The 13,618-nt window shown below is 36.9% G+C and overlaps 1 protein-coding gene across 1 annotated transcript; it reads left to right on the forward strand.

The window, feature by feature from the left end:
• Window positions 1–430: 430 nt before the first annotated feature.
• Window positions 431–12,672, forward strand: catip (ciliogenesis associated TTC17 interacting protein). Its single transcript, XM_061731341.1, has 9 exons — window positions 431–645; window positions 3,217–3,432; window positions 4,973–5,028; window positions 5,939–6,025; window positions 7,753–7,920; window positions 8,005–8,129; window positions 11,939–12,015; window positions 12,102–12,169; window positions 12,316–12,672. Exons 1-9 carry the CDS (start codon window positions 570–572, stop codon window positions 12,484–12,486), a joined length of 1,044 nt encoding a protein of 347 aa, XP_061587325.1. The 5' UTR covers window positions 431–569; the 3' UTR covers window positions 12,487–12,672.
• The last annotated feature ends 946 nt before the right edge of the window (window positions 12,673–13,618 follow it).

Here is a 13,618-nt window from a genome sequence, read left to right on the forward strand (position 1 = left end):
TAAATATCTGTATAGATGATCTTTGGTAGTACCAAAGATCATCTATACAGTTTATTGAACGTCTCTGGTAGTACGTCCAAATTAATGCATAGGCTACTACTGATATTTACTCAAAAGTGTGCCGAACTTAAGTATACTTTTTGAGTATACTGTTTAGTATGGCATTTTTCGGACGCACAAATGTTTTTTAAAATAAAAAAAAATTCTAAAATGAATGTTAAAAATGTTTAGGAATGTTAAAAAATAAAAAAAAACCTTCTTCACAACCTTTGTTGTGTTATCTTTAATTACTCAGTGTAGCTTTTTGTAGTTTAAAGGTTTCTGACATGCGCATGCGCACTAAAACTGTTATTAGGCGCTACTGCATCGTTTCTATGACAACCGAGACTCGCTCGACGTCTTTCTCTCACTTGCTCGACAACAGAAAAGCGACACGGGGAAGTAGTACACGTTACCACGCGTGTTAACAAACACGACTTCAGCAGAATCCGTTGTTTAGGGAAAGGAGTTAAGTTAAGGTTAGTTAAGGAAAGAGAGCGCCCATAGTCGACGACGCCACTTCCGTTGCCATGGCGACGAGCGAAGCGCCCCGCCGTGAGGAGCCGGGAGCCGCGGAGGAAGCTGTCCCGTTCCTGGAGAGCATCGGTGAGCTGGAGCTCATCTCCAGTTATTTCATTTAACATGCCAGAAAACTTCATTTAATAATGACAGCACCTTTTCGGAAGGCGAAGGCCAGCCTATATTGAGGTGTTGTAGTTGCCAACTCCCTGAAAAATAAATAAGGGACACCTCATCAGCAGGGCCGGTGTTCCTGCCAATTTCTGCTGCTTTGCCAAAAAATGCTACTGAATGGTTTTCTACCTCTGTAGAGCTACAATTTTACTGTGTTTTACTCCCTAAACCACTTCCTTTCCCCCCATGTGGTCCTTGTCTCTTGCCAGGCCGTCATTATCAGATGTGTCTTCAGTATTCACATTCATTACTCAGGTAGAAGTATAGATACTAGAGTTTAAAAAATACTCCTGTAGAAGTTGAAGTATCAACTCAAGTTTTTTACTCAAGTAAAAGTAGCCTATAAAAGTACTGGTTTTTAAAACTACTTAAAGTATAAAAGTAAAAGTAATGTAAGGGGGAAAAAGCCATTAAGGACAAAAGCCATTGAAAATGAATGTATCTTAGTATAATGTAAATATATTAAAGAAGCATATATGTGTACTATTGAGCATTAACATGTGTTTCAGAGAGCAGCAGATATGATGACTAGTTGCCTATAAGTATTGTAATGGTGCAAAAAGTCAAACTTCATGTTCATGTTATCATTTATCCTAACCTTTATTGGAATGTACATCCAAGTTTAGTTGCAGGAATCTGAGGGAACGGATGTAAGAACAAAACTGGACAAGAACATCTGAAACAACCACAACCAAATTCACTCTATCCGGATGGAGCAATTTAACTGGATAGTTTTTTTTTAAAGGCCGAAATGAAATAGAGTAACGAGGCTGTTTTTAAAATGTAAGGAGTAAAAAGTACAGATAATTGCGTGAAAATGTAAGGAGTAAAAGTAAAAAGACGTCTGAAAAATAATTACTCCAGTGAATTATAGATAACCAAAATTTCTACTTAAGTAAGGTAACGAAGTATTTGTACTTCGTTACTTGACACCTCTGGTCATTGTAAATAAGAATGTTCTTAATGACCTGCCTGGTTAAATAAAGGTGAATGACTGAATGAATATCAAATAAAGCGATAGAATTGTTGTTTTCTCTCTTTATCGTATAATGTTCACAAAGTGTAATGCAATTCATGTCATGGGTAGTGTATTTTGAAGGATCAAATACTCAACATCCCATATTATCAATTTTACATCGTGCAAGAAATCATGGACGTGCCGATCAAATTTCAAAATCCACGGTGCGCATGCGCAGAACCACAAAGTAGCATTTCTCGGCAGGTAGCAATTATTGGCAGAACACCGGTGTTCTGTAGTGAATTTTTTTAGCCCCTTTTTTTGTGAGTGAAACAATTTTTTAACTATTTGACTCGAACCTGAATTGAATTAGATGCATATCTTTGAATGCCATGAACACATGGAAAACAAATTATTATCCAGCAATTCACTTTAATACAAAATAACCAAATTAACTGAATAAAATAAGTATCTTTCTTAAACAGAAACCTGTCCTGCTTAACTTAAAATAGTATAAATTAATATAAAACAATAGAAAGAAAGCAGAACATCCATTCTGTAATTGTTGTCTTTTACATGTACAAAATAAAAATCAATCAAATCAAATCATATACGGGACGCGTACTTTAGTTTATAAATACGGGACGATTCCGTTTTTCAAGGGACGATTCAGAGTTCAGAGTTTTATTCACAAATAATTTAAAAACACAAATACATATAACAATCAATTGAGATAAGTTTGTAAAATGGTTCTCCCCATAAGCTACTGTAGCTTATTAATAGGGGCCCAGTCACACAGCAAAACAACTATAAATTACACAGATACATGTAATAACCTTATTACCTAAAAAAACACACACGCACACAATAAAACCCTGAGACCTCCTCAGATTTCCTAGATACAAAGATATTCTTGTAAAAATAATACATCATTTATGAAATAAGAATGGAAATGAGGATTTGTGAAAATATGAATATTAGTGTATACATAAACGATAGTAAGATCTGTAATTTGTCAACATAACTTGGATATGTATTACACCATAAAACAATAATTTAAATGAGGCTCAAATAGAGACTGGTACAGAGTTAGGAGCTTAAAGAGGAAGAAAATGTCTCAGCCTATAAAATAAGCCGACATATTTAGATAATTTTTTTGATAGTTCATCAATATGTTTCCTAAAATTTTAAAATTCATCCACATATATTCCCAAAAATTTAATAAATTCTACCCTCTCGATAGCTCTACCATTTATCTCTATTTGTATACGTTCAATATTACTTCGGTTTCTATTTGAGCGAAACAAAACATAGTTAGTGTTACTGATATTTAAAGATAATCTATTGCATTTAAACCAGGAGTCCACCTTCGTCAATTCTCCATTCATAAGGTTTTGGAGATATCCCAGCTTCTTATGTGAAAGAAATAAGTTTGTGTCATCCGCAAAAATAACTTTATGCTGGATGTTAGAGGAGTTAAACAGTTGTCAACCCTAGAAGGATATGCCTCCCTGTGTTTGTCCCAGAGCCGGCAGAGCTGCAGAAGTGCGTGTTTGCAGAGACTCTGGCCACGGAGGACGACGGAGAGCCGGGGACCCTCCACGTCACGGTGCACTTTTCCCGCAGGGCCCTGCGGCCCTGCATGATGCTGGAGGTGCGGAGCCACGGAGCCGCGGACGGGGCCACGGACGGGGCCACGGACGGAGCCACGGACGGGGGCCCCTGCCGCTCAGCCGCCACAGGTGCTGGCCCACAAGTACTGCTCAAATCAGGGCCGGCACAAGCCTGCATGGGGCCCTAAGCAAAATGAGATTTTGGGGCCCTTTATTACTGCCAATTATACTGATTATTGATCATTCACACACCCACTATAAACCTATTTCATGTTCTTCCCTGTCATTACAAATACACTTGTAAAACTAGATGTAAGAACTTTTTGTTGTAGTTAGATTGTAATCCACAGTGATTAAGACCATGGAAGCAACAACAGATTAACAAACTTGCAGAAAAATCTTTCTATTAATATTGATCAAAGTCAGCAACGTCCCCTACTGGCCACACAGAGAAGCAACAGGTCAAAGGTCAGAGAGCTGCACAGTTGCAGCAGAGTTGTTTCCATCATCCTACTGTCAGCCTGGCAGGTTTTTACCATCTATGGTTTTTAATCTGAAATGGAGCAAATTCAGCTACAAGAGCAGCCTGGGGTTGATTTACACTTAATATTTAAAGAGATATAGTACTAAGTGTGATACTTAGGGCCAATCCCAATGTTCACCCTACTTTCTACCACTAGCCCTAAAAATGAAGCCACACACTTTAGGGCCCTTGTAATGTTCCCTAGGGATTGGGACACCACTTGCTACGTCACTGCGTGGTTTACGTTCTGGTACGTAAGCGACTGCATAGTTACGTTTGCACATACGTCACACCATATCAGGAAGCCCAGAGATAAAAGCTGTTTTAATTTCTGCTGTAGCGCTGTTAATATGACACTTTATTAAGTTTTAATATTTTTTCAGGCGTAAAAGTAACCGTTAGGATCCCCAACCTGGGCTCAGTTTATCCAAATAACGCCTGTTAAGAAATTTGCTCTGATGAGTGATTTATGGTTCCGGTTTAAATCGACGCAGAGTTTACGGCGTAGGTTACGCGTTGGTGTAACGCGGAACCATAAATCAGCCTTTATTCTGGCGAGATCTGAAGATACAACGCAACAACGAGCAAGCGAGTGATTACAGTACATTCACTGAGTGAATATTATGAAAGTAAAATATATATTTCTTGCTAGAAATGTAATCAAAACGCATTTTTATGCAGAAACTAACTCAAAATATTGATTTTATTCAATAAAAATGACAAATGTCCGCCATGTTTTTTTGTTCGATTCAGTCTGCAAATGATGACGTAAAGCATTCTGGGACTGGCCCTGAGTGTCATCTACAGTGTAGGCCTACTAAAAGAAACAAAATAATCAAATAGATGATTTATAAACCATTTACTGTAAACACGGTATCTACTTTATTTTTGGTTTTAAATAAACTGCAAGAGCAATGTGCAACAAAAAATATACAACAATTAAGTGCAACAACAAAGTAGTACAAAAACTAGAATAATATAATTAAAATCACTCTTAGATAAACAGTACCTCGTCAATATGTGTATTTATGTAAAAATATATATTTTTTTTTATTCTACTCTTGGGGACCCCCTAGTGGTCACAGGGCCCTAAGCAGCTCCGGCTGCACTACTACTATACTCACTTGTTTTTCTGCCCTCTTCAAGTTTTCCTAAGTGCTGATCTGGAGGTCTTGGAGGAAGACTACCAAGAGTGTGTCAAGGTCAGCTATTACAGGCTGCCCGTCTCTTATTCTGACTCATTATCAGCAGTTGCAATACATAAAAGATAAACCATTTATCAATTATATATGGGTCAATGACGTGACGCTTATATTTTCTGAAAAACAGATTTTTTTCAATTCGAAAAAGGTTTAAATGGATTTAAAAGGTTTAAAAAAATACCATATATATGACCTACCTGTCCCACATATGGACTCACTTGAATTTTACAAAAAATAATAGTTATTTGGGATTTTGTTGTTTTTTTAAGCGTCAAAATTTCATGTGGTGCGACCGTCCGACCATGACTCTGGTTTTGAAACCTTTTTTGAAATGACTCTAAATGTATTTAAATTAATCTTCTTCTATCTGGCATGATTTCCGAACTGTCTTGTAGTGTGTAAGATTGCAACACATTTGTATTTATATTTCCATCATAATATACTAACAAAGTTTGACTGATGTCCATTTTATGAAATATCATGTGCGACCATTAAAATAACAATTTCTGTATAATACTGAAAACTTGTACAAAAAAAAGATGTCAAGATGTTAAGGAAATTAATTTATTTTAATATAAATCATGGTTGCACCACATGACCTTTTTTAAGGCTAGTGCCAATTCATCTTGAAAAAAAAACTCTGAAATCACTTAATTTAAGATTTTTATATGAATATATGTGTACACAACATTCTTAATGTTTGAACTACTGCAATAGATATTCTTTTTTTATTATTTTAAAATTGACCTGTTGAAAATCCTTATTCGTCATTGTATATATACGGTATATATATATATATATATATATATATATATATATATATATATATATATATATATATATATATATATATAGCAACTACATGTTCATGTTTTAATGTTGCATTCTTTTACCTTCAACACACCTTTAGCGAGAGGATCACAGTGTAGACAAGAGGTATCACATGGAGCCACGTGATGGCCAGATGGTGATCAATACAGTTACTTCCATTGGAGAGGTAGGTGAACTCTGAATGAACAGAAATACTGAACATCTGCAGCCCATAATATTACCTTGTGGCACTTTGGCAGGAGCACACAAGTCCACCACTATTCAGACCTGATCCAAGCCAGAGGAGCTGTGGAGCCGCTGGCAAACACTTATAATACCTTCTGTTTCACATGAGAATTCAGCGGCCATATCAGAAATGACCACTGAGCTTACCTGACGAATACTTTTTTTAAATGTGGTTGCAAATATCTTTATTTCCAAAGGTGGATAATCCAGGTGCCATAAAGTCAAAACCCCGCCATGTTTCTGGATCAGCCTGTACATTTAGAACAGGAGTTTTCAATTTCAATTTCAATTTCAATTCATTTATTTGGTAAGGAGGGACAGTGCACATCATTATGCGTTTACAAAATAAAGGCAGATGCACCCAAATGTAGCCTATTGGCTAATTCCCATTGGCAGTCCCCCCCGGCTAGGATATAAAAACAGGCAAGTTTAAGAGCAATACAGTGTTCAGTTAAAAAGAAGTACAATAGTACAATAATATAACCAATACAACAGTAATACAACCAACCACATAACACATTTCATAGTATTTTTACATTCATATGTTATAGTTATAAGTTATAGTTATAAGTTATAGCAGCAGACTAAAGTAAAGTGCAAGTGTCTATGTAAAGTTCTGGTGTCACAGCTATAAAGTGCAGAGTAGAGGTAGGGCTGGGCGATATGGACCAAAAGTCATATCTCCATATTTTCTAGCTGAATGGCGATACTCGATATATATCGATATTTTTTCTGTGCCATAATTGGGGTTTCCCCCAAAGCATTATAGCATAGCAAGCTCTGTTAGCTTCATTTTTTTCTGAGGCAAACCCTTAAAAAAACAGTCAGTTTTAATACAAAGCCTCGTGCCAAATGTCACACAGGTTCCTTTATTAACAGAGGTCTGCACAATATCAAAATGTATAAAACAAAAGAAATAAAAATAAACTGCCTGCATATATAGAATAAAAATGCTTCTTGAATAAAATAAAACAAATATCCCTTTCCTGCATAACAATTAAATTAAAATACACTGTGCAATTAATACAATGTAGACAGTAACAGGCAGACTTTTCCACTGAGGTTGACAGTTGTGCAAATCTCAAATAAAACATTCAAGTCAATTTGTCACAAAATAAGCTATATCAAAATCACTAAAAAAAAAAAAAAAAAAAAAAAAATTTTAATCGATATAAACGATATTGTCTCGTACCATATCGCGTTTGAAAATATATCGATATATATTAAAATCTCGATATATCGCCCAGCCCTAAGTAGAGGTATAAAGTGCGTGGCGTATGGGACTGTGGACTTGAGAAAAGAAAGAAAGAAAAAAAAAAAGAGGTGGGGGGATGTAGGTGGAATGGGGTTGCAGCAATGCAAGACCGGGTCATGCTATTGGTTTAGATGTGGTGTTGAAGGATTGATTTTAGTTTTTAGTCATTGAACTGTGGGAATGGGGAAAAAAAACAAAAAACAAAAAAAAAACAATACAAAACAATATTAACTAAAGGAGAGGTAGTAGTAATAACAGTAAGACAGCGCTACATGATGACAGCGGTTACGTCAAACATGGTCACAAGTATTGCATCTGTAGTATTTTGTGTGTGTGTGTGTGTGTGTGTGTGTGTGTGTGTGTGTGTGTGTGTGTGTGTGTGTGTGTGTGTGTGTGTGTGTGTGTGTGTGCAGGAAGTGATGAAGGAGGTCGTCTCTTACCCCATGTCTTCACTGAGAGGGCTGATCACTGAGGCTTCCAACCTGCTGTTGATGCGTGTCTTTGCTCTGAGGAAGAAGGTGCCGGAGCACGTCGTCTTTGTCTCCTTGGACCAACAGTTACACATAATCCATAACACCTATGTAAGCAATGACAGCTCTGCACGCCTGGCTCATCAGTGATTACCTCTAGTAGCACATCATGATTATGCTTTGGTGTGTGCTCAGAGTGATCTGGGTTTGAAGCAGCTGGAAGTTGGTGGTGAGAGCCTGGAAGTGTTTGGCGTGCAGAGGGTGGTTCACCCTCTGGAGGGCAGCCCCACTACCTGGCACTGCTACTTCCTGGATGATGGGTGAGAAGATCAACTACCACAGATTAGCAGCATCTCCAGATCTCCCTGGTTGGCATGGTGAAATGTGTGTCAAGGTTTGACATTCCCCCAGCTTTCAGGTTCTGTTTTGCCCCGCCTGTGTCCCATCTGCCCTGATTGTCTGCACCTGTGTCTCGTCATGTCTCGTTATCCTCTGTGTATATCTGGTCTTGTCATTCCCTTGTTCCCTGTCGGACCGTACTGTTTGTTCTCCATGTTTCCTGCCTCGTTTTGCTCCTCAAGTTTTTTTTTATCCCTTTTTTAGTTTGTCTTGATCCTGCCCAGCAGCGCTTTAGTTTGTTTTTTTGTTAATAAATCCTGTTTTTGCCAACTCCCGCCTCCTGCTCTCTTGCGTTTGGGTCCACACCTTACCCCCAGACGTGACAATGTGTGCTAGTACAATTCTTTTAAACAACAGGACCATTTTTTATTTACTGCGGTAACAAATTTCTTATAGCCTATGCTATTTAAATCCTGATACCAGTAACACCTGCCGTGAACGAAGCTAAACTCAAATCATTCACAACAAACTCAACAGAAACAAAAATATCTTCATTTGCGGGGATTATAATATTGACATACTAAACCCCAACAATCAGAAAAGTATAGAAGATTTTTTAAATTCAATGCATAGTTTGCTACTCTTTCCTACAATCACTAGACCCCGTAGAATAACGTCTCATAGTGCCACTCTCATAGATAACATATTTACCAATGTAATAGAAAACAAGACAATAAGTGGGTTATTAATTAGTGATATCACTGACCACCTTCCAGTATTCACAGTATATGACAATAATTGTAGAATTGAATTAGGGGAGCATAAACAACATAGACGAATTAGGACAGAAGAGTCAATAGCTAATCTAAAATATGAATTAATGGAACAGGACTGGGATGAAATATATAATGAAGCAGATGTAAATAATGCATACAATGAATTACTGACTACATTTACTTCATTATATGATAAGCACTGTCCCATTAGGGAATTAATAAAAAGACAGAACATAAGAACAGTCCATGGTTAACTAAAGGTTTAAGAAATGCCTGTAAAAAGAAAAACTTACTCTACAGGAACTTCATAAAGCAAAGAACAGAAGATGCAGAAGGTAAATATAAAAGATATAAGAATAAGTTAACTAATATTATAAGATTAAGCAAAAAAGAATATTATAAAAAGAAATTAGAGGATAATAAAAACAATATTAAGGGGATATGGAATATACTAAATAATATTATTAGAGATGGTGCTAAACAAAACAATTTACCTAAATACTTTGTTATAAATGATACTGAAAATTACAATATGGATGAGGTGGTAAACAGTTTTAATCAGTTTTTTGTAAATGTGGGTCCTGAGCTAGCAAAAAACATTCCAAATCCAGGGCCAGAGGGAGACTACATGAATGACCTAATAGAAAGGAATCCCCACTCAATGTTTTTGAAAGCAGTTGAGGAAAACGAAATTATCAACATAGTAAAAAAAATGTAAAAATAAAACATCTACAGACTACAATGGCATTGATATGTCATTAATTAAACAGGTCATTGAGGGGGTATCGAAGCCACTAGCACACATCTGCAATTTGTCTTTTCTAACCGGTACATTTCCAAACCAGATGAAAATTTCTAAGGTCATTCCGCTGTACAAAACTGGGAGCAAACACAACTTTACAAACTACAGACCTGTCTCAATACTGCCACAACTCTCAAAAATATTGGAAAAGCTTTTTAACAATAGAATGGATGCATTTTTGGAAAAATACAAATTATTTTCAGAGAGCCAGTATGGGTTTAGGGTTAACAGATCAGCATCACAGCCAATAATGGAATCAATCGAGGGAATCACAGATGCAATAGATGACAAAAAACATGCAATAGGAGTATTCATTGATCTCAAAAAAGCATTTGACACAATTAACCATAACATACTGTTCAATAAACTGGAAAAATATGGGATAAGGGGACTGGTATTAGACTGGGTAAAAAGTTATTTGAAAGGACGGCAACAGTTTGTAAGGTTGGGTAATCACTGCTCTGGATTTCTGGACATTGTTTGTGGTGTCCCACAGGGGTCAGTATTGGGCCCCAAATTGTTTATCCTGTATATTAATGACATTTGTAAAGTATCTAGGTGGTTAAAATTGGTAAATTTCGCAGATGACACCAATATTTTTTATTCGGGTGAAAACATTAAACAAGTGGAAACAGTTATAAACAAGGAAATGAAAAAACTAAAAATATGGTTTGACTGGAATAAATTATCATTAAATGTAAGTAAGACCGAGTTTATGTTATTTGGCAAATGCACAGTAAACACAAAGGTGCAAATAGAAATAGATGGGATTGAAATTGAAAGGGTGCACGAAAACAAATTTCTTGGGGTTACAGTAGATGACAGACTGAGTTGGAAACCACACATCAAACATGTACAGTCCAAAGTTTCAAAAAGCATTGCAGTCATACACAAAGCAAAACAACTACTGGATCACAATTCACTTCGCACACTTTACTGTTCACTGGTCTTGCCATATTTACATTACTGTGCTGAGATTTGGGGAAATAATTACAAAACTTCATTACAGTCACTTACCATCCTACAGAAAAGAGCAATAAGGACTATTCATAAGGTCAAATACTTGGAACACACAAATCCACTTTTTATACAATCAAAATTACTGAAATTCACTGACATCATATCTTACCAAACAGCAATCATCATGTATAAAGCAAAAAACAGACAATTACCAGAAAATATCCAAAATGTATTTAGGAATCGGGAGGGAGGGTATCAGTTAAGAGGGAAACATAACTTCAAAATCTTAAACATACGAACAACCTTGAAAGGTTTCTGTATATCTATTACCGGTGTCAAGCTATGGAACAACCTAAGTGAGGAACTCAAACAAAGTCCAAACATCCAACAGTTCAAGAAAATGTACAAAAATATGTTGTTTAAAGGGTACGAAGGATAAAGTTCATGTATGATTATTGTTTATTATCATTCATTTGATATGGCATGGTGATGAGAGGCAGAGAAGCCTGTGTGTGTGTGTATGTGTGGGTATATATATGTATATGTGTGCATGTATGTGTAGGTATGTTTAGGTATGTGTGTATGTGTATGGATACAGTATCTAGACTATGCATGTGTATATGTATGTGTGTATGTATATACAGTGTATATGTGTATGTATATATATATATATATATAATATATATATTTTTTTTTATTTTAGACAAAGGGGTGAGAGCTAATAAGCTATGCTTCTTCTCACTCCTTTTCGAATATGTCATTTATTTTCGGTTTTTCTATGCTTTATTATTTTGCTTCCTGGCATATTCGGAATAAACAGTACAAACAAACAAACAAACAGAATCAAACACACAACAACTTCAATACCTAAATGTTTTCCTGATTTTTTTTTTGTAGTTGTTACCGTCTTGAGTGAATGAATACACCCTGCACAGGTGACGGGCCAACCAAACTTTGCATTGCAATCTGGAAAACTAAAAATGTAATTTGTTCGAAGGTTTTGTTCTGCTAATTGTGAGTTATATCTGTATGTATTTGTGTGTATGCATGTATGCACGCATGTATGTATGGGTGCATGTGTGCATGTATATATGTGTATGCATGCATGTGTGTACACATGCGTGTTTGTGTATGCATGTATGTTTAGACTGTATCAAGAAAACTGATTTGCCTTGTCAAGTGTTTTCACAGTGCAGATTCTTTGTAACTCGGTGATAAATGTAGTACTTGATATCTTGTTTTCTCTGGTTAGACACTTAGCCAGTAGAGTCCAGGTGGAATCAGCAGCCACAGTGAGGCTTCTGCAGCAGCCATCACAGACAGAGAGATGTAAGTATTCTCACAGACAGCAAAAAGAGGCCGCCCTCAGTGAAAGGATATTCCTGATGGAGTGTTGGTGTGTATGTTTACATTAGGTTCTGAGAAGACATCCCTTCCGTGGGAAGAAGACATGCAGTTGTGCTCTGAATTCCTGCAAAGAAGGGTGACTACTTGTATTCTCATTCGTCCAAGGGTTGGCTTCTTGGTTACAATTTTTATTCATTCAGACCAAATCTATTTATTAAATAATGTTTCCTTCCAAAAATCTTACAAGCAGAGTGTGCATGTGGGTCCATCCTGTTGTTGCAGGAGGAGCTGAAGGAGGACCACGCTGCATATCTGAGAGAGAACCCCGAGATCAAATCCCTCCTATCAAAATTCATGAATGTCCTGCTCCTGAACAAACCAGAAGATGTGTACCAGTTTGCAAGAGAATACTTCCCCCGTTTGGCCTTAGAACCTCTTCAAGAACAACCCTGAGCTCCCAATCTACCTGGAAGGGTTTTTAAGGTCACACACCACCTCCCTAAAAACTCTAAATGATATTCACGTTCATCATCTGCATCGTTCTGTCTCGTGTATTCAAAAGAAACTTGAAAGATAAAAACAGTCATTTTCAGGAACATGAAACCTTCAGAAACCACAGACAAACCGCTTTTCCCCTTTTTCAGACATGTGAGCAGTGATCTCTCCGCAGATAGACCTACCGTGAAGGAACATGATCACTGGTGTCATTTTGTTCATCTGTTGGTCTGAAATATAAGACATTAGTTATCAATCCAAATGTCATTAACCTGGATGGTCATATTAACTTGTAGAACTCGTTACATTTTGGTGTTGCTTCGTCTTACTTTCCTTGAAAAATGCCGCAAGGAATTTTGAATTTGGTGAAATCCTTGTTAGCTTGGTAACATCGGGCGTGCACAGGGGAGTAGTTTTGTTTTAGGTACTGGATTAAATATGTTGTCTGAAATGAATACGCCGCTGTTCCCTCATGGCTTATTTTTACCTTATTGTTTATTAAAATGTCTATCTTTGGGTATTCCGCCCTCACACTGAAAATAAAGATAAACTTCCTCCTGACCAAGTCGTCATGATGCATTTATTGACTATACCAGATCTCTCAATACTCTATGCCGATGTATTTCCTGACCCCCCCCATAAGTGAATAAAAAAAAAGGGTTATTGACAAAGATCTTGGCACCTGTATTGGCCAGTGAGCTTAAAATCAGCCAACTGTGATGACCTGCTGGTCAGTCTGCAGCCCTTAAGCATCTCTTTCTATTTGTAGCAGCGTGTTGATACCATGACAGTCTGAAATCCTTTTGAAAATAAATGTATAATTGTCCTAGTGTGAGAGATGTGAATAAAGTGTGTTTTGGGACTGGTGTGGTTTCCTGGAGGGTCGTGTCTGGGCAAAGCGGGGCAAAGCTGAGAGTTTGAGGAACCCGGAAATGGCCCAAACGCGAAGAACCTTTTCAAAATAAAGGTCGGCACTAGTTTGAAAAATAAAAAGAAAGCCCTAAAGTACTTTAGACTGACGCTCTAACGTGTACTACATCTTTAAAAGTGCATAATAATCCAAACTAGTTATGACATGGGGGTTGTTAAA

Source organism: Cololabis saira, chromosome 10 (genome assembly GCF_033807715.1).
Source record: "Cololabis saira isolate AMF1-May2022 chromosome 10, fColSai1.1, whole genome shotgun sequence".
NCBI classification, from domain to species: Eukaryota; Metazoa; Chordata; class Actinopteri; order Beloniformes; family Belonidae; genus Cololabis; species Cololabis saira.

Bases quoted from the DNA above. Each gene is read 5' to 3' on its own strand.
- catip (XM_061731341.1), top strand. From the start codon at position 570: ATGGCGACGAGCGAAGCGCCCCGCCGTGAGGAGCCGGGAGCCGCGGAG. The intron at 646-3,216 runs GTGAGCTGGAGC...TGTTTGTCCCAG, and splicing joins CCCGTTCCTGGAGAGCATCG to AGCCGGCAGAGCTGCAGAAG. The intron at 8,130-11,938 runs GTGAGAAGATCA...TTCTCTGGTTAG, and splicing joins TGCTACTTCCTGGATGATGG to ACACTTAGCCAGTAGAGTCC.